This window comes from Magallana gigas, chromosome 4 (assembly GCF_963853765.1).
Source record: "Magallana gigas chromosome 4, xbMagGiga1.1, whole genome shotgun sequence".
NCBI lineage: Eukaryota > Metazoa > Mollusca > Bivalvia > Ostreida > Ostreidae > Magallana > Magallana gigas.
The window spans coordinates 39893580-39915228 of NC_088856.1; the positions used below are offsets into that span (position 1 = coordinate 39893580).

General features: G+C 33.9%; 2 protein-coding genes and 1 long non-coding RNA gene across 4 annotated transcripts; 1 reads left to right on the plus strand and 2 right to left on the minus strand.

Annotated features, from left to right (window-relative positions):
* Nucleotides 1-28: 28 nt before the first annotated feature.
* On the minus strand, nucleotides 29-4982 carry LOC105340562 (C-C chemokine receptor type 6). Of its 2 annotated transcripts, none has more exons than XM_011446687.4 (2): nucleotides 4841-4982; nucleotides 29-3458 (listed from the first exon to the last, which is right to left on the minus strand). In XM_011446687.4, the coding sequence occupies exon 2, from the start codon at nucleotides 3410-3412 to the stop codon at nucleotides 1991-1993; it is 1422 nt and encodes a 473-aa protein (XP_011444989.3). In that variant the 5' UTR covers nucleotides 3413-3458; nucleotides 4841-4982; the 3' UTR covers nucleotides 29-1990. The 2 variants fall into 2 exon arrangements, with proteins under 2 accessions (XP_011444989.3, XP_065938493.1); XM_066082421.1 differs by lacking the exon at nucleotides 4841-4982 and adding an exon at nucleotides 3856-4765.
* Nucleotides 4983-12943: 7961 nt separating this feature from the next.
* LOC105333021 (uncharacterized) lies at nucleotides 12944-15371 on the plus strand. Its single transcript, XR_004600128.2, has 2 exons — nucleotides 12944-13251; nucleotides 15074-15371. It is a non-coding gene; the product is annotated as an uncharacterized lncRNA (long non-coding RNA).
* Nucleotides 15372-16961: 1590 nt separating this feature from the next.
* On the minus strand, nucleotides 16962-20285 carry LOC117683306 (metalloproteinase inhibitor 3). Its single transcript, XM_034452470.2, has 5 exons — nucleotides 20018-20285; nucleotides 18707-18789; nucleotides 18425-18527; nucleotides 17932-18056; nucleotides 16962-17579 (listed from the first exon to the last, which is right to left on the minus strand). The coding sequence occupies exons 1-5, from the start codon at nucleotides 20127-20129 to the stop codon at nucleotides 17442-17444; spliced, it is 561 nt and encodes a 186-aa protein (XP_034308361.2). The 5' UTR covers nucleotides 20130-20285; the 3' UTR covers nucleotides 16962-17441.
* Between the last annotated feature and the right edge of the window lie 1364 nt (nucleotides 20286-21649).

Consider the following 21649-nt stretch of genomic DNA (forward strand, 5'->3'; position numbering starts at 1 on the left):
GATAAAAATAAAACAACAAACACATCGATATAGGCTCAAATTTCAACGTAACAAATAATTTATTCATAACAATGAACATAATGATGAGCAAAAAACAAACAAACAAACAAAATTACAAACACGTTTATCCGGTATACAAAAATTTCATTCAACTTTGTCTCGGCATATATTGCGACAATCTGACATCATTTTGTGTTATTATGAATAAAGCCTTTATAATTATGATATATATAATATACATCTATATTTATTAAAATGGCGGGTAATGAGCACTAGATTACGTGGCCAAACTGGACATAATATATACTTGACAATTTCACAATTCTTTGCGACTAAGTTCACTGAACAAGTATATATACACGTACTTGTATATAGGGGAAAACACGAATAGGATTAAGATTAAATGCAACCTGAATATCTCGATAGGTACGCATGAATGTACGTACAAACCGTCGTAAACAACTTGGGTCCTTTTGTTCGAGGGATTACAATCCTACGACCGGAAATACGGGATTGGGGAATGAAAACGTATTTACAAATGAAATGACGCGGTACCCATCAAGGCCATATCATGAAGTTACTTAATCATCAGTATATTTATTTTTGACTTAAGATTTCCAAGTATTCTCGACCACACGTCGAGATCAAATTTCTAAAGGAACAAAAAAAAAGGACGCGCGACTTCAAGCATTATACATCAAAATGGAAGCAAAGCGTCGACTTTACTTTTATAATCGTGAAAAAAAATCTTTCTTTTTTTTTACAGAATAACAGTCTTCCCCAATCGAAAAAAAAACAACCCACCACAATAATTTATTTTTTTACAATTTCAAGGGGATTTAAAAAATTCATTTCATATGATAAGGATTGTGTCGCTTTTTTAGCCCCGGTCACGATTTGAAAAAAAAGATTAAAAACTAAAAATGTGGTGTGACCGGACACTTAGCACTAGTACAGGTTTCATGCAATGAATGGTATTTCAAACTTCAATAACTGAAAGTCGCACGTTTCATCTTATATTTCAAACAGGGTTCCATAAAATTTCTCAATTACCTTTTAACATTTTCTAAACAGCTTTGGAAAATCTCTCTCTCCCCCCCCCCCCTCTCTCCCTCTCTCTCCTTCACACACACACACACACGCACACATATATAACATTTAACATACATGTACATAATTATGTAATATCAAATAATAAATTATAATACAATATGAATATAGCGATTTCTTTCTAAAATAAATGCAATCAAATACTTTAAGAATATAGGTACAGCATAGTCTTCATCTATCTACAGTTTCTGTTTTCATGCCACTATGAACAGCTATATACATGTACTGTTTGTAGAAATACCCGTAAACAAACATCATAATTATATCATTAATCAAATGTCGTACAAGTCCTATATGTACTACTTCGTCTGTTCCTCCTAATATATTTTCTAATGCTCATTCATGTTTCCTTACTTCTTTTACTTTCATAAATGAAAAAAGGAACGTGTTTTAATGCTTTCCGAAAAAAAAGTGCGTGATCTAAATTTATTTGGCATGTTTAAGTTTCTAATTCGATTTTTTTTAATATTGTAAAAAGAATATTCTTCTGAATATTTTAATTAAGTGTTGTTTGGTAATAACTACCATATCTGGTATCAAACTTCTAATATAAAAAAAAAAACATTTAACAAAAAAGGCCAAAAATAATAGTAAAAGTAGGAATTCATATAAATTCAAGATAGTAATACGTCAAAAGTTCTAATTTGCGCTGCATACTAAAGCTACATTTTGGCATGGATATCTTCTTGCTACCACAATCAGGGATAGTTCCCTGCACACGCACGAGTGAATCATCATTGTCAAAACCCCAAGTGACGAAAGCACTGACCCATCAACTATTGACCGTGACAAACACTGTGCGAGACTGTCAAAATGTCACTACCATTAAGCCTGTCATGCTCGCCGTATCTACGTACATCGTGAGGTATATTTAATGTGTTCAAATCTCAAAAACAGCTCGCTCTGACGAATGACAAAGAGGCTGTGACGTACTACTCGACGATTGGCTGCTCTCCGAACCTTCTTGTCTCTGTGTGGACAGCACTAAAGCACTTGAAACTCGTCTTGCATCGTCGCACAGAAAATCGGTCTCGTGCACTCTGACGTCATTGTCGCAAAAGCTTCCACCGAACTTCCGCTTTTGCGTACACGTGTCCATGTCGTAAAGATTTTCACAGAAGCTGCCATCGAAATATTCGTCGTTTAAAGCGCTGCCAACTAGGCGGTACTCAGTAATGCTGCCCTCTATTTGACTTCCGATAATACTGCCGTTGTCCGAGCTTCCGCCTTCACTGACGTCATCATTGAGCGGGGTTCGCACAGTATCTATGGTGATTGTTGTGCACGTGGTATTCTCGGTGTCGTTACGACGCCTGCGCGCGACCACCCTAATGCTGCTATCACTACGGTCACGCTTATTACAGTTAATTACTTTATCAAAGCTATTACTAAAGTAATAGGAGAGTTTGTAGTACACAAATGGCCGAATTGCCAAGTCTATAAGCCCCACACATTCAGTGATTCGGCTAATTTCATCCACTTTCACGAAGTTAATGATGTCTGAGTTCTCATGAAATTCATCTGCAGTCATTTCACCGAACGTGAACTTCCTCATCAGCTCCTTCACTTTCCTGCTTGTGTAAAATTCGTACAACTTCACGACGATGTACGGTATCTTGAATATGGCAAACGTCACAATGATAATGTTGATCATCATGGACAGGCGCCTCTCTTTCCGGGAGTAGCTTTCAGAAAAGTACTTTTTGGACAGAAAATATGTCAGGAGGTAGATAGCGAGAATCAAAATGAGCTGGAAAAATAATGAGAAAGTCACTTGCAGCCAGAGACGCACTTCATTACTAACTCCTATATCTGAGTTTTCATCTACGCACTCGTGCGAGAATTCGTCTTTTGTCGATGAAATTATACTTGGAATATTTGTAAGGAGAGTCACTATCCAGATTGTAATGCAGGCAGCATATGTTCGATTGACGAATTTCCTCGACTGTCCCCTATCGGTGAGCAACAGTAGCCGTGCGATGCTCAGCAACGCAACACTGAACGCTGCAGCGAACGTACCCACTTCGCTAAGGTACACGATAGCCTTACAATAGGTAGTGGTCATTATATCACCATTGTTCGTCCATTTGATGACGTGAAAGGGTACTTCCGACAGGACACGCAATGTGTCCGCTAGAGCTAAGCACCCGATGACGACGAACACCGGAATCTTGGGATACTTAACGAACACGAGCGTTCCCAGTACCATGGCGTTTCCCAGCAAGCAGACGACAGCTGCGACAACGACAATCACACACCGAACGATGACGACTATATCCGACGGCTTTTCTTCGTCTTCCATTTTTTTTTTATCTCTCCAGGGGGTTATTTGTCTTTTGTATATTTATCTAGAAAAAAAAAGGAGAGAAATTACTAGAACATTATTTATTAAAACAATATTAACGACAATGAATCATAACTCAATCTACGTCTATGTATATAATTATATTTTTTTCATTATTTACTTTTTTTTTAAATATTATCTTGTTTATTTTTTTTTTCATTAACGGCTCCCCTGCATGCAAATAATAAATAAATCTTTAAGTGTATTCAATAAAAAAAAAAATAACAAAATATCGTAGCACAATTTTCCACCAGTAAAAAAATCAATTTTGCATCGTAAATTCGTGTAAGTACATGTAGATGTGATTAATTCACAAATTTTAATATATATCAGAAAAATTCTGAATATTCATCTGGCTGGGTAAAGTGTATATATATTCTTCTTGAAATCCAGACGCGTACCAGACAAATGCGTCACATGCCCGTGTTGCCGCCCAAACATGTGACCTAATTATGATTTGGATCGTTTTCTGGAAATGTGCCGAGATTGGCAGCGTATTACTGCGCATTCTTCTGCCTTTCCGTTGAACGCGAAAAGATTTACTCTTATAACAAACCGATTCGGAACAAAATCATTCCTATCAACGAGTATAACTGCTACGTGTCTATCAAGCAAAGCAAAAAAAAAAATCTACTGGTTCGTCCCTGTTCACACAACTGTCAACGCACTGAGCGCGTGGTTATATAATACCGTATTAAAGGCAATTTGACCTACAAAAAATTCCAGCGATTATCTCGGTGATCATCATGAACTTTGGACCCTTCTTAATTTCAAACTATTTCGAGTATTTATCAAAGCCTGAATGGTGACATTTCGCAAGAAAATAAAAATAAGCCGACCTCTCGCGCCCTTTGTTTACATGCGTTTTGCTCGAGGCTAAAAAGTCGGTCAACACGTTGTTTACATTTTTTCTCGGAATATTTCCACGTCGCATCTGGGGCCTCCTTTTGTGTTTGAGGTTTTTCAATAACTAAATGATGAAATTAACATTTCTACCAGATATTTACGATCATTTTTCATCAAAACATGTATTTAACATTCGCGACCTTAAATAGACACGTTCGGTTACGTAGGTAGGGAACACGAACATTACGCCTGCTCCAGTCAGAATTTACCCAGGAAACTTCTGCGGAAACAGAGAATGCATTCATACAACACATATCAACCATTTCACAGAGATATAACTGTTTCCAAGAGGGGAAAACACAACGAAACATGATAATTACAAAACACATCGAGGTCATCACTCGGTCACGACTGTTGTTGTTCTCGCCATAATCCCATACACATGACAACAACACAAGGTTTCATTAAATTACGAAAAACCGGGAAGCTAAACCTGTATTTTACGTCGTATTCCTCGAATTAAACTTATTTTCTACTTACTTTACTGTCGAATTGTCATCCACTATCAGTAATAATTCCAAAATGATTAAAAACATGTTTACACTATCCGTGCGGTTTGCATCACTACTCTGAGTTGGAATAGTGACCTACATTTAAGAGCGCATGCGCATGTAAATAAATTAGACGAAAGACAGGGCGCGTAAAAATTCATGAATGAACACAGATAAATAATAGGGAAAACATTCGTTTTCCGACTTGTTTTTGCTTTGTTTATGTGCAATGTCCGTAATTTTGGCTCCATTTATCCTTAATCTTTATATATTGAGGCGAGGTGTTTGTTATTAACATATTTAGGATTTGGCACATGTCCAACAATCACATGCCTTCCTTTTGTTTTCACTAGTGGCGGATCAAACTAGAGCGTAAAACAAAAATTCACGATTATAATTATAACGGATATAAGTTTTACTTAGCATATATCTAAATTTCTTTCATTCTGCCTTTTTCTAGCTTGAAGGTTAAAGTCATCACGTACTATCAACATTACATACATGTACATGTACATGTAGCCTATATCTTTTATAACTAGTATATGCATATGTAAATATTCCTGAAATTTAGTATGCATTTTTTGTGAATTAAATCAGACTGTTACGTTTTTGTTGTTAAATTGTATAGTAAATTACATTGAGTGCAGGCCTGCACGATCTGTATAAAATTGGTGATATTATTATAAAACAAATTTAATAATTTCAACTAAAAATATCGAGTAATTAGATCTATTGGATGCATATTAGACTTGTGTTAAAATGACGCAGATATATATTTGACATGCAATGCACCTATATCAATCAAAGACGTGTGGCAAACATCAAGATATGCTTCATGCATGAATTTATCTAATTAATTAAGCACCCCAGATGGATTGGTGGGTGGGGGTGGAATGGGGGCAATAACCTGCGTTTAGAAATGACAATCAATTATAGTAATTAGACGTATGCAGGCAACACAGAGTGGTTAAATTAACATTACGATACAATTTAATAAAGTCCTACATCTTAAATTCATATTGACATGTCAACTTTTAGGGGAAATATACCCGTTTTGTCCGAGTTGAGAAACAATTATGTATCTTAAAATTATAATGAAAACTTTCTGACCGTAATAAAAAAAAAACCAACCTATTTTATTAATATACTGCATGAACATGTGTTATATAATTATATAAATATCCAAAAGAGCGTGCTAGATTATTACACATATGTACTCGATTTTTAATCAAAAACTTCGCGCGGATCCAGAACAGATTATTTTTTTGGGGGGTGGGGGGATGTCCGAGGAATATTTCGATCAGTTTGCCAACTAGGATCCAAGGCATATTTTTGGTAATTTTACTATGTAAATTTAATAGTCCGAACCCACTCCTACAGATCCGCGCATGCAGGTGTAATGTAACTAGATTTCTCATGCATTACGATGATAATATATGAGTGATCGGCATACTAGTACATGTTAACGATGTGTAGAAGAGAGAAAATGTGGCTTTTGATCAATACAACTACATGTATACACATCTATCTGTTGTTTATATTATATCAAGTTACTTCGAATATACACGTGCATGCGCCGTGTCCTCTTAACTAGCGATGCAATGTATACTACATGCAGCTAGGCGGTCAGAGAAACAATACTGGCATCTTCTTCCAGAGAAAAACAAAACTGATCCCTCGACCCCCCCCCCCTCCCCCACTCCCACTCCACAAACAAAAACCACATTAAAGATTATATCTGTGAAAATTCTGCAGCTAATTCGACACTCCTGTTATCTTTTAAACAATTATGAAGATTAGGGTATTGGTGTTGAAAGTAAAAAAAAAATTAAAACGTAGTTAGCTATATATAGTCGACTCGAACAATGAGCATTGTCGACGTGCACCTACATGAAACACATGGATATTAACTGGTGCATGTAGTCAGTTTTAACCTGTTGTGACCAATTTAGCGCAGCGGACATGATGTGATAACATATCTGTTAATGTAACATTTTATGGACCAACGTCCAAAAAAAAAAGATCACATGTATATACACATCATGTTTTCGTTACTTACTATAAGTTTAGCTTACACATAAGACTTTAGATCTTAATGAATGAGACACAGAGCGTACAGTTAATAACTCATTCTTAAATGCAAATTGTTCTATTGTTTCATGTGCAAACATGTATATAATTATATAATTATGCTATTTACTATGAGAGAGAGAGAGAGAGAGAGAGAGAGAGAGAGAGAGGAGTGTTGTTGTTTATTATGCTCTTGTTTTGTTCATTTTGTTCTCCATTTTTAGGTTAAAACTTTAAATACGCAAATACATATGCGGATGTTGATGAAAGAACTTAGGTATCGTATGACATTATCTGCGTTTTTTAAATGTTGAACATACATGTACGACGCATTTGTTTAAATCATTTCTGAATGAATACTTCGTTTAAGGATCTGTATGAAAATTATACATAAAACGGCAAGGTCAGGTTTTTTTTTTATGACGAGATGAAACAAGGGGTGAGGGTCATAATTGTCCTGACATAGAAAATGTATATACGACGTTTATACATTTTCTACTTACTCATCAAGTCTACGTATATTATACGTAGACTTGATGAGTAAGTTCCAGCGAACATGCAATTAAATTTTATAATATGCTAGCAAATATCTTCATTGACTAATAGGTATACTAATTTGCCCACTACTTGACCTTGTATCAGTAGACGGTCGATACAATGATACTATACCCAGTATGCTGACCAACAGTTGAGACATACTAGTACATGTAGTCCGGTCGAGGCACGTAGCATATCGGTTTCACAGTTAAGGAGTGTGTGTGGGGGGGGGGGGGGGGGGGGGGCCTCACAAACCCCCTCCCCTTTAAAAAAAAAGAGACATGCGCATATGGGATAGAAACTTACTTTGTCAAATTTCAACATTCATTCGTAAACACTTGAAGAAGAAGAAGGCAGACCCCCCCTCCCCCGCCCGTATACTTGTTTATGAAGGCATGTAGCATCGAAGGGTGGGGGGGGGGGGCAGGGCCTGCCCCCCCCCCCCTTTGGCGCAGCAAATATTTTTCTCAAATTAACATACAAGAATTCGAATTAACATAGAGTCCCTCCTTTTTATATATGGGACCATGTAAAATATTGAATTGAAAATAAGGAAATAAACAGTGAAATGGAAGTTAAAGGAATACCCCCCCCCCCCTCCCGGATTATGATTTTCAGGGTTTTGGACAGTAACCTTTTCCCTTTTTATTTTTTTTTTTTTGGTCAAGATTTTTTGGAAGAGTCTTTCAAAAACGATGCTACGTGCTTGACATGTACCACTACTCAAAGCATGTGACCCAATACGCCGCTTAACATACTTTTTATAAATTAATATTTATAATATACATTCAGAACTATTTTGACAAAAGCTTGGACTTTGGGTATAGTTGTGTCAAACAGAAATTTGACGTTGACATGAAATACATCATATATGTACTATTCTCACTTGCATTTTACATGTAAATACATAACCGTATATATAAGTTTTTTGTTTGCTTGGGTTTAAATAATACGTTATTTTAACCTACCAATTAATTGTCAATTAGACCTACATGTATTTGACAAGGTCATTAATCCAATTTTACTTTACTCGTGCGAAGTGTGGGGTTACGAAAACTTAGATATTATCGAAAAGGTACATTTAAAATTTTTAAAATTTATTCTTAATCTTAAATCTAGTACTCCAAATTGTATGATGTACGGAGAAACTGGAAGGTATCCATTGTCACTCTTTGTTTAAATTAAAATGATAATGTACTGGGCAAAAGTTTTGACAGCCCTCGATTGTAAACTCACGAATGTAATCTCTTGTTATTTTTTATAGATGTTACAAAAATGGATCGTTTATACAATACATCCATGGATAAAATGTGTACATGATATACTCAACTCGTGCGGGTTGTCTTATATATGGGAAAATCAAACAATATGTAGTTATAACGGGCTTAAGTCAATAGTTGAAGAAATATTACAAAATCAATTTATACAAGATTGGAGAAGTATAGTAGACAACTCACCAAAATGTATTAGTTATAGAATTTTCAAAACAAATCTCAATTTAGAAAAGTACTTGTTGCTTTTACCTACAGATCTATGGATCACGTTTACAAAATTACGAACATGTAATCATCGATTCCCAATAGAAACAGGTAGATGGCATAATATTGAAAAAAAAAAGAAGAAAATGTGCAATGTGTGACTCTAATAGTATTGGGGATGAATTTCATTATAATTTAGAATGTACACATTTTGTAAACGATAGAAAAATGTTTTTGCTCAAGAGATATTATGAAAACCCAAATATTTATAAAACGAGCTCATGAATACTTTTAATGTAGAAAAACTAAAAAAAACTTTACCAATATTTATTAAGAACATTTTCAAAGTCTGTTCTCTCTGAAACCAACTTTAACAACCTATTTATATTGTAATGTTAACCTTTTTTCGTCATTATTACTTCTACTTCTACTGTACATATGTGATCCTTGACTGTGTTTATACTGATTTTGAACCTTAAATACCAGTGAACTGGTCTTGAGTGAATAAAGAATTAATTGGTTTTATTTTAGCGAAAGTTACGTAATCAGGACAGATCACATGCCAGTCATCTCTGTCTAATGTGAATGTACTTTTGAAAAAAAAAAAAAGGTCAGTTAAAGCCCCGGATGACAGGTGGAGCTGAGGGTTGTGTCCCTTTGGACGTGAAAGTTGGTCGTTTTTGGACTAAAATCAGGATAGTTAAGGTAGTCCTATACTCGGCACTAAATGGGCTCAATCATTAAAAGCTTAGCTTTAAATGATAGATATACATTCTAGCAATACATATACAAAAGAAAATATGTATGTTTACATGCTAGTTTGTTTGTTATCACCTCTCAGACGGGTGTACTCCCTTGCAAAAATTATTGACAATTATGAAATTTGCCAGACGTCCGTTTTTCCTAAAAATAATTACCAATTTTGGGAAAATTAGAACTGAACATACAAAATAGAGTATAAATATTTATTTAAGCCATATCTCATCAATAATTTTGCGCAAATTTTTGTAATTAAGTACGCTTTATGGACCTGATGTATCAAAATAGAATACAAAAAATGCAATGCTAGTATCGCGTTTGGTAATTTTTTTACTATTTTATGGACTCAAACTTAAATTCATGGTGTTTATTCTATAGATTGACATCTTAGAAAAAAGATTTGGTAAAATAAATTATATGTTGACGGATTACTTTTCACGCTATAAGCTCTAAACCAAGTAGACCCTGACGAAAAAATCCGTAAAAATCACATTTTGCTACAGTTTTCTGCCTAGATCTGTCAACAATGTTAGATATCATTTAAACATTAATTAATTGACGATTGATTAAATTCAAAATAGCTTCTGTCTCTAAATTTAAACCGGTTTCAGTAAAAGAAAAAGAAAAATTCGGGGGGGGGGGGGTCAAAACAAAGAAGATATAAGCATACCTGAGATCCTGGTTAATCAGAAACTTCGTTTTTCATTTTACTTTAACAGAATCGAGTTTCTCAACATTAATCATTTCTATCTCTCATAGAATACATATATTACCGTTCTTATTGCTTATTATTGCCATTGTTTACAACAGCGATGTAGAGCAAAATCAATACCGGGTATCAAAAACGCTTTGTAAAAGTCGAACCAATATTGTAAAATCCGTATTATGACGTAGTGCGATACTCGGACTACTTTAATAAAGTACCTTAGGCTAACGGAATGAATAAAAGGCCAAACTCTGCCATAAGTCACTTTTTTAAGACCAGGTTCAGGTCTTATAACACAAATTGAAAATATATAGTTTCGTCTGATTTCAGAGATCTAAATCAAATACATGTATACTATGAATGTCTTTGTAAAGCATTGTTGAGAATGATCGAGGTTAGCGGTTTCTTCAGGACGTGTCATGATCTAGAACAAGCTTACATAGCGTATTTTTATGTCAGTTAATGTACAACGGAATTACAATAAATTAAATGCTAAACCATGCACATACATGAATACTCTCTTACAGTGGAACATCGAGGCACACCGGGTAGGCATTTATTCATTGATTAAAATTTAGTGAACTGACCTACAACTTGAATAACCAGTTAAAGATTTAGAACAGGATGTTAATGGAATCGGACAAGCGTTAAGTATAAAGAAGTGAAGGTGGCAGCTAAGGGGACAGTAACCCCCCCCCCCCTCACCACACAAGCCAGCACCCCCTCCCCTCTTCCAGACACACACACACACACACACACACAGGCCAGCACCCCCCCCCCCCCCCCCCTCACCAACACACTTTGTATTATTTATTTCCTTTTTATTGTTCAAGTAGTCGAAGTTAAAACTCAGGATACCTTCTTATGTATACCTGTAATTAATTTATTAATGAGTCAACACGGCGCGTTTTATTAAAAAAAAAACTGACTTGAAAAAAATCCGATCGGGTTCGGAATTTTTTTCACTTATAAATGTATAACGTTTAGAAAATTACAAATTTCTCCATAAAATGAATCCAATTATTTCATTGAAATTAATAATTAGTTATAACCCATAAATATATACATCGCAACGTGTTAATGGGTTCCTTCTTCTATACTATTACGCATGTGCATTTGCTATTTATAAACAAAACATGCAGGGCTCGCGAAGATTATCCTGGACAAGTTCGTTAATAAAAAATATGTCTTTTCTACTACTTCTAAGTAATAATTAAGCAAAATTTTTAAAATTCCAGAATCATAATTCTCTAAGCATGTATTTTACGTTTTTATCACAGGATTTGCTACTAATATTACATCTTACATGTCATGAGAATCAATGTAGTGTTTTTATTTTACTTTAATTTATACAATGTTTTAAGTTGATATATCAAAAGCTGATTTGTAAATCTTATAATCCCCCTCATATGATAAATCACGCAAACGATCTCCATCAAAAGCTTGCTATATAATGAATATTTTATTCAGGTGAGAATAAGATAATTTTTTAGTAGTAGTAGTTTATTGGCGTATACATTACATACATTGCCATAACATACAATTTAACAGTACTTTACAATAATTGTGGGTACAGGTGGGAGACAGGTTATATAAATATATATAAAAGGTATAAAGTGGATGAAAAAATATCAAAAAGACCAACAAAGCAGTAGTTATATATAAATTTAATTTACGCTTATTCACGTCTGATGGTAAAGTTGTCCCTCTTATTAAAAGATTCGTACACATATTTACCCAGTTTTTTTTAACATAAATATAGAATCAGAATTGAGTAAATCAATAAATTTTGCCATACTTGGTCGTACATAGAAGAATTTCTTAATATATAATTTCCTTAACTCTGTGTAAAAATCACACACCAAAACAAAATGGTATTCATCTTCGACATCGTTTGAATTACAATATTTACATTTCCTTTCATTAATAGGACATTTTTTATCATCTACCAGATTCGATTCGTAGACGATGTGAAGACAATCTAAGTCTACTTCAGGCTTTCCTATGTTTATCATATAATATGTGATTTAGATACTCTGCCTGGTGTACAGGCAAGTTTAGATATTTATATAGACGTAAAGGGTGAGCATTTTCAATTTCTACCCTTAAATTTTGGTAAAAACAATCTGACAATCTTTGCTCAAAATATACATAAAACATTTTTTCATTTACTGACTCAGGGTAATACCACACATCACCGAAACCATTTGACATTAGGGTGTTCTTGACAAAAATAATCCAGCTTGATAACATGTTTTTCAGATCATAATCATAAATTGATTTCATAAGACAGTTTTTGGAGCGTAAAACTTTAAACCAATACTTAATTATGCGTAATGTTCTAGTCAATAACAATGGTTTTCTTCTTAGTTGTATAACACAATCCATGTGCACGTGTTTGAGGTAAAATTCATCGCAATAATCAAAATGCAGACAGGTCAAATGATGCATCGCAGCTAGGTTAAGGCCTCCCATAGATTTCACCTCATGAATATCACGTGACATTTCATGACGTTAGCTCCGCCCATTATTCATGTTAAAAATTCATCTTTTTCCTACTTTCGATATAGTAAAGCGATCGCTGTTAAAATTTATCGATTGAGTGCTTTAAATAATCATTTTGAATTTTATTTTAAAGAATATTGTATCGAAAATATGGGACTAAAGGTGTTTATATCTTAAAATTACATTGTCGTTTGCTTACCATCCGCGTAAAAACAGCGCTTTAACTCGCCTTGTTTTGGTTGCGAACAGCTGACAGCGGTGTGTCAACATTTTCATAAGATGTATGGCCTGCAAGACGCCGAGAGTGGAAAATGCAGCTCAACCATCGTTTGAGAGATAATAAAGGTATGTTTTAATACAGGATATGTAGTGTTGACCTTTTCTTTTCAAATCATTTGCTCTTTTCAGTCCATGCAGTGTACATATGTACGTTACACACGTGTTGTTTTGCACATCATCGCTGTTTTGAATTATTATTTCTTATTAGGCTATTCTTTTGTGTATTGAACTACACACCAGACACTGTAAACATTGCACTTGAAATAGGTGGGGTTCCCAGGGTACACAATTGTAGAATTCATTAGGGCCTACAAAGTGTATATGTATGTTTGCATGGTGATTATACACATGTTTTGCACTTCAGTAAAGTTTTGGATCTTAGATGATATAATTCATTTTGCTGGTATAGTTTACAGTAGATATCTATAACACTGTTTTGAATTCTTATTTGTTATTATGCTATATATACATACTGTATGTACATGTGTGTCTTAGTTCGGGTTTGTATTGAACTATAGTTGTATATACACACTATAATACATGTAGCATACACTGTATAAACATGTTGGGTCCCATGGTACACAAGTGTAGAATGATGTAATCATCAAGTGTGCCATGTATGCATCATGATTTCTTTACTTTATTTTAATAATTTTGTATCATATTGCCATCCACAGCTTCATTTATGAATTCAAAAATTCAGAAAGATTTGTACTACATATTCAATTTGTATGTGCTGCATTAAAATTATATGATTAATATATTTGATATGTTAAATATGTGCAGTTATGCTTCATAATAATCTGATAATAAACCCCAACCAGTAAAATCTAACATATGTGGTGGTCAGACTCGGCCGCTTGAGACCAGATTGCATAGTGGCTAGATAATATTCGAGGGGCACAAGCTTTAAACTGACCTGGTTTGTTATTATTATTCACTACCTTATCCCCATGTACATGCTTACAATAACATATACATTTCTTCAATAGCAGAATTTTTTTAAAATTAACCAATGTAAATTAAACTTATATGCTATTCTACAATTCATTTATGTATTTTCTTAAAAGAAGATTTGAATTTTAAAATTGAAAAGAACTTAATATATATATTACCCTAAGGTCAGAATTTTAGGGTATTTATATTTCCTGATATTCATAATACAGTCTTTTCTGGATTTTTTTTTTACAGAATCATTGTTATTTGTTTTGAGTTATGGTTTATCTTTATGTAAATACATATTGATTCACTTCTCGGTAAAGTGCTCATGCATTGCACATGTACATGTACATTGTATACAAACAATTTTGAGATAACAAATACATGTGTATGTTGGATTAATTGTTACTGTGCTCAGATACATTAGCTTATGTGTGACATTATGGACAATTCATTGATAGAAAAAAAATGAAACTAATGGAATTATAATGTAGAAGATTATTTTGAGAAGAGATATATAGTATATCAAAAGAAATTAAATATTTACTACATGTATCACACTTTGAGTAAAGCAGACTCTCTCTCTCTCTCTCTCTCTCTCTCTCTCTCTCTCTCTCTCTCTCTCAATTTGATATGTGTTAATAGTTAAGACCTAAGATATTTGGTTTGGTTTTTGTACTGCCATCTTGTCATATGCACAGATCCAGAAATTTTTTTCCAGGGGGGGGGGGGGGGGAGGGGGGTCTGAAGGGTAATTGTTTTTTTTCATGTGGTCTGAGGCATATTTGCGATAATTTTACAATGTAAAATCTTCCTCCCTTCTAGATCCGCGCATGTTATCATACATATGACACTGCATGGTCAGTGTATTTTTTTGGTAACAAATATTCATGTATTTGCTATGCATATGTTCCCACAGCTAATTAATTTTTTAAAATTTTTATTTCAGCCCAACATGGACTTCTGGTACCACCTGGCGACATGGGTTTTGCGGGTCGATTCTTGTGGTTTCAACTCTTGAGGTTACCCTGTCTTCCCTACCCACATATTCCCTGTGTTCTACAGACTATTTAATAAAAAAAATAATCTGATAATGCATAAAAATGATGGATAAAAAAGGTGCTCATCATGCTGTGGTGTATTTTGAATGTGTGAAGACATTATTAAAAACAAAATTAAAGCTGTTTTAAAAAATTACAATTGTGAGTTTTGAAATTTTGCTTTTCAATAAAAGAATAATTGATGCCTTTATTTTGTATTCATTTGATATCATATGCACTATTTTTTATGACAATTTTATACAATTATTTATGAAAATCTTGACAAATATGAGGTTCATAGTGTCTTTAAAAGAATTCTGTATCTTAATATGATGAAAAAAATATTCTGACTTTATCATAAAGCATAATATGGTAGAGATACTAGTACTCTTATAGTTATAGGCAAGATAAACTTATATCGTGGCAGAGACACCATGCGCGGAACCAAAAAATTTCCAGGGGGGGGGGTGTCTGAAGGATGATTGTGATTGCCGCCGGGGGGGGGGGGGGGGGGTCGTGTCCGAGGCATATTTGTGATGATCTTACTATGTAAATTTAATAAATTTTCATTTTCCAGGGGGTTTGGGACCCCTCTTACCCCTCCTCTAGATCCGCGCATGGACACACTTGATAACAATATCAAATTACATATTTAATGAACAGGGGTAGATTGAAGCAGGCACGTAGCTTATGTACCCCCCCCCCCCCCCCCCCCGCTTTTTCTTGCCGAAATTTCTTTTCTTAAATTTACATATAAGAAATTAATATGCATGGAGTTGGCCCCCAACTGTTTTGAGAGTATGTAAAGAAATATTGATTTTTTTTCTTTGCTTGTCAAAGTTTTTTGGATGAGTCTGCCCCCTTTCAAAAACGATCCTACTTACGCGTGGATCTGGCTTATTTTCTTTTCTTTAGCCTGTTATATATACACTTTAATTAGTCTAAAATTATAAGGAAGACATTTATAGAAAACCAGCCCCACCTGTTCTGGTGCATTGACGAATCTATCACTCTATTCTGTTTAAACTGAACAAAAAATAATAAATTGGTAATATTCCTGTGTATTTTACGAATTGAAAGGTTTAAAAGGTTAATGAAATGTGCAGGTAAGGAATAACCAACGATTAACAATGTAAATCTTTAAATTTTCCGCGCTTCACAACACCAGATTATCTGCCCTTGATCCTGATCATCAGTGCGTTTGAAAATCGGCTAATTTGCATAAAATCATATACATCTGAAAGTTCAACGATATCCCGTCAATTTTAAGGATTGTGTTTAACTTTTTTATTTTCATCAAATACCAGTGATTGTAAAAAGTGCTGGGAGCAAGTTGTTGCTAGAAAGGAAACATTTTTTGACACGTGAATTAACTCGGTTATCGAAAAATTTTATTAAACTTGAACGATCAATGCTAAAGTTAAGCATGTTGCTGGTACTGCTATAGTTGCTCCCAGCACTTTTTTAGATTAAGCAGTTAATTTTCTTTTAAGTGATATAAACAACAATTTGATATTTTGTTTGTATATCGTTGAACTTTTGCAATAAATGAAGTCATATGTAGCTGCTCTATTTTTAGCGTATCACGTGATAAACAGCTGATGCGGTGACTGTGTTCCGGTGAAAAAAGCAGGGGAGATCGGTAGTAACATAATGATGTATAAACTTTATCATTGCGATATTTGGATGAGTTTGTATACTTTGTCTGGAATAAAGTCCGTTTTTAGTGTATTTATTTCATACGGTAATCCATGGGCGTCCTTAACCTAGTTGCGATCTTCAATTTGACTTGAAATATCAATTATTATCACAATTTATTATATATGTCACAATGCTTTCTATGTACACTATTTGTTTCTAATTCACATACAACATATAATGTAAATTCTATTAATTACAATTGAATTGTATATTGATATTCATTTCCAACTACACTTATTAATTATGGTGCTGTTTCAAAAGTTATAGAAACATTAACAAATGATCATGATTTCCCATAATTGTACTTTCTATACTGAATTTGATATTAAATAATAAAAAGTAAGTCTTATGATTATTTTGTAAAAGATGCAATGTTCTCTAGCTAAAACGCCAAGTTATCAAATTCCTTAAAATAATTACAACATGTAATAAAAAAAAATATATGAAATAAAATTGAAATCATTATTAAATAATTTTGTACTTTTTGGATTAAAAAAGGCAAATAATAAGGCAGATTTTTAATGCTACGAGTTGGCAGTATATATACACGCCATTTACATCGTGACAATATGGCGCTCAGCGGCCATTGTCGGTCCACGAACACTTGGCTCCTCGTTTTGTACAGGCCTTGTTGCTATCGTAATAGAAGGTTTGTCCTGGAGGAACGATACAGTCTGGCTCGCTCTGGCACTGCAAACCAAAACACGGATTAATCTGTTGAAGAAAGTAAAACTTTTTAAAAACGGTAATATAGCAATCTTTATGACAAAATAGCGGATGCTATATGCAAGCAAACAATAGACTTGTTGATTGCAGGGAAAATTTTGCCCTGTCAAAGTCAATTTGGCCCCAAAGATTCTAACGCTTATTTTTCTTAATTTTTAGAAATCGCACCTCAATAAAAATTATTTTGTTTACTGTAATAATGTTTTTCTTATTACATCTACTATGATGTTCAAATTATTTTACCCGTATCAAATACGTCTTAAATTAAAAGAAAACTAACAATATCAAAGCTGACATTCTTTATAAACATTTCAGGAAAATATGAATAAAATGTCATTACCCTGCATTCACAGTTATTCACATAGATTCTTCTCGTCAGTGCAAATATTTGAAAGTCCGACAGACCCCCCCAAAAAATATGCCAAAGACACAAATTGGTCCAATATTCACCATATACAATGTTGCCTACAATGAACAAAGATATACTGCATGTCACATTGTAAATTTTGAATTAACTGTAATGTTGTAAATTTTGAATTAACTGTAATGTTGTAAATTTTGAATTAACTGTCATGTTGTTAATTTTGAATTAACTGTCATGTTGTAAATTTTGAATTAACTGTCATGTTGTAAATTTTTTTTAAAATTTTCCGATTCTCAGGAAATACAAAACTTACAGCTTGACAATACAACCTCAAGATACATGTACATTTACAAAGGTTTAAACAATCATCATTTATTTCATTTAAAAAAAACAACTTTTTGGATCAATCAATTTTGATAATCAGTTACTAGTAACTCAAATGTAATGTACTATAATATATAGTACTTACCCACTATGAGATATGTTTCCCCCACACTAAAGAAGACGCCACACAGGGAACTGTAATTCGCCGTAAAAATCGAGATGACTGAACTTGGAGCTGGCTGTCCGGTCTAATACATATAATGAGAATAAGTGGAATTAATCAAGATACACATGGAGAAGTCCATTTGTCTTAAAATTTACAGGTTTTGCCCTATTACACACATATCAAAAAAATGCGAAAAGTTTTAGACAGCGATATGAGACAAATAGTATACTTGGACAGCGGTTATATTAAAAAAATGCATACCTTGAAACTCATCTCGACGGTTACATTGTATCTTAAAGTGAAATCCCCATTATCCTGGACGGACAGAATCGTCGCCTTTATAGCTATATTAAAAGTCATCACATTTTAAAACGTATAAACACCACCAAACCCTGAAATTATACCATCAAACTCGTGTATAGGAGAACCAATTTGACATTCTAATTTGACAAAGTTATTCCAATATGACGTCAATAAAAAAAAAATCAACAGACAATCCTTCTAAATGTATTTTAGTTGTGGATGCACCATAGAGACACTGTTATAATGTAAAAATAAAATAAAATAAAAAAGAAAAAGAAAAAAAAGAACAGCTATAGCTTTTCGAAGAGAAGTTTTTCTTTATTCTAAGTTTTCTTTATTATAAGTCATTACAGTTATTACAGCCTAACACACAGTTTGTTTCATTATACTGTATACAGGGAAATACATGAATTCGCCCCCGTTTTATATATTCGCCCCCTTTTTATATATTCGCCCCCTTTTTGGGAGTTGATTTTAATCAACTCTCCTATGCAGTTACTCTGGCAAACCGAAACTGAAACAGTGTTTGGACCTAAGCACAAATCATCACCGCTGACAAGACGTAGATCTTGAAATTAGTAGATAAATTCGATGTAATGTATGCTGTACCATTGTTTTTCAAAAGAAAAGTATCTATAAATACTTTAAAAATAGTCAGATTTTATATAGTACGAATAATTCAATTGTTTTTTGTAGTTAAATGAATTCCTACCTACGAGTTCAACATAGTCTCGTTCAACCAGACACTCGGCTGTCTCCGTAAATCTCCGACAAGCAGAGAGTCTCTCTTGGTAGTCGAGATTAGAGTTCAATATTGCTTGGATCCAGACGTGTACAATTTTTAGAAACATTTCGATTACTGATACACAGTTTGATGGAATTAATTCTATCTTTAAATTTTACACAACATGATTCATATGGGGTTTTCTCGAAATTCTTGTCGGAAAAGTTCGAGAATTCACATTATAAAAATTTGCATAACATATTGTTGATTTTAAAATTGATAATTATCAATAAAATCAACTCCCGACAGTGCTTCAGTACTTTGATTATTTTTGCTCCTTTCGCTCTCGTTGTCACAGGCGAATTTAAAACTGAGCGAATTTCATTCTTGCAAATTATACATGTTTTAACACAATTACAATGGGGCGAATTCAAGACGGGACGGAATCCGTTTGCAATTAAGTTTCAAAGGGCGAAAATAACACGGGGCGAAAATAACACTGTATACAGTATACCAATGCTATGTAAACAGACAGACATACTCACCATAATCAGCCTGACAGATGCTCGTCTGGACATGGGTAGGGATGCAGGAGCACGAGGACGAAGGCCTCACACAACAAGCAAAAACTAAGAACAACAAAACTTCAACCCTCATCTTCTCTTCAGCTGAATTTTAGATAAAACTTCAGCCAAAAAGAATTCGAGGATTTATAGGCAAAATCGTTATCAAAATTTAACGGTCTGTTTCCAAGTGTTCCAAAATAATCGCAGTTCTTAAACTGTTATGTTCGAAACGAAAGATTGCTTGTCACGGTTTGTAAAGTTTATCAAGATATTATATAACAAGTTTATCATGGGTTTATCAAGATAAGTATATTAATTTTGTTACAGCAAACTACATTGAAGCGTTTAATAGGCATTTACTCCAGAAAAGTTGTTACGTAATGTCTTGACTGACCTTTGTCCAATCAGATCGTAGAAGGCGGGGTTGAGACATTACCGCTCGTGACTTGAGAGAGAGAGAGAGAGAGAGAGAGAGTTACATGTATGACGCAGATGAGCGAACTATCTATCACGATAGTTACCCTATAAAGTGACAAATCACGGTCTAGTATATCTTATAAATTTATGAAACTTTGAAGTGTTTTGAAATTCTTTAACCAGGGAACAACGATGTCTATATATAGATCAGTGATAGGATGGTGTAATGTCAAACATCGAAGACTGTACGAATACAGTAGTGTTACCGTTAATATTCAAATCAAAGTTTTCCGAATCTTCCTGGAATCATACATAGGTTGTAAATTTACTTTGCATAAAAAATGTCTTCATGGTTACTCAGTTTGAAACATTCTTTACTTTAGGACGAATTTGTCCGCCATTGTTTTACTTTTCCACTTAGCATCCGCCTGCGTTGCCTTTCTTTTACACTGCATCTAAATTCATCATGTTCATAAGTGATCATTCGTTCGCATTTCAAAATATTTAATGTCCGTATTCTCTGACTCCATGCTAGGAAATTTAGTTGGTTAGCTACGTCATTCTTATCCATGTACATGTTGTCGACGGCGCGTGGCCAAAGAAATTTTCACAATTGTTCCTTAAAACGCTTTAAAGTTAAACCAATATAGGATATACATGTGATTTTTATAAACAGACCTTAATTAACTTGTTTGCAAGTTTAAACCTAATTATTATTCCTTCATCGGCACCACTTATAATTTACTCAATTCTCTCTCTCTCTCTCTCTCTCTCTCTCTCTCTCTCTCTCTCTCTCTCTCTCTCATTCAAGTCGCGAGCGGCATACATATTGATTTGTAAAACCGAAGTTAAAATTAAAATGAAAAAAAAAATCTTTTTTCTGTATGTTTTATAACTGTACAATTTAGAACGATTAATTTTGTACTTTGATCTAGAAGTAGCAGTACAAGCTGAAAAAAATTACAATATAGAATTGATACTTGTATTAAGGCAACACATTGTATTGATTGACATTTGAACCATTTTACCAGGAGCTTGGACTTGGGGTAGTTGTATGAACAGCAATGTGACGTAGGCATGTCTGTTTCATTGCAAGCTAAGCAGAAATGGCTCTTTGAAATCAACAAGATATGTCTGGTTTTAGAGCTAAGACTACGCAATTGGTGTATATTTCACTTGAACCCAGAGTTATTT

Coding starts and splice junctions, on each gene's coding strand:
- LOC117683306 (XM_034452470.2), bottom strand. CDS start 20,129: ATGAGGGTTGAAGTTTTGTTGTTCTTAGTTTTTGCTTGTTGTGTGAGG. Junction 18,528..18,706: donor CCGTCGAGATGAGTTTCAAG/GTATGCATTTTT, acceptor TATATGTATTAG/ACCGGACAGCCAGCTCCAAG. Junction 18,057..18,424: donor GGAAACATATCTCATAGTGG/GTAAGTACTATA, acceptor TGTTCATTGTAG/GCAACATTGTATATGGTGAA.
- LOC105340562 (XM_011446687.4), bottom strand. CDS start 3,412: ATGGAAGACGAAGAAAAGCCGTCGGATATAGTCGTCATCGTTCGGTGT.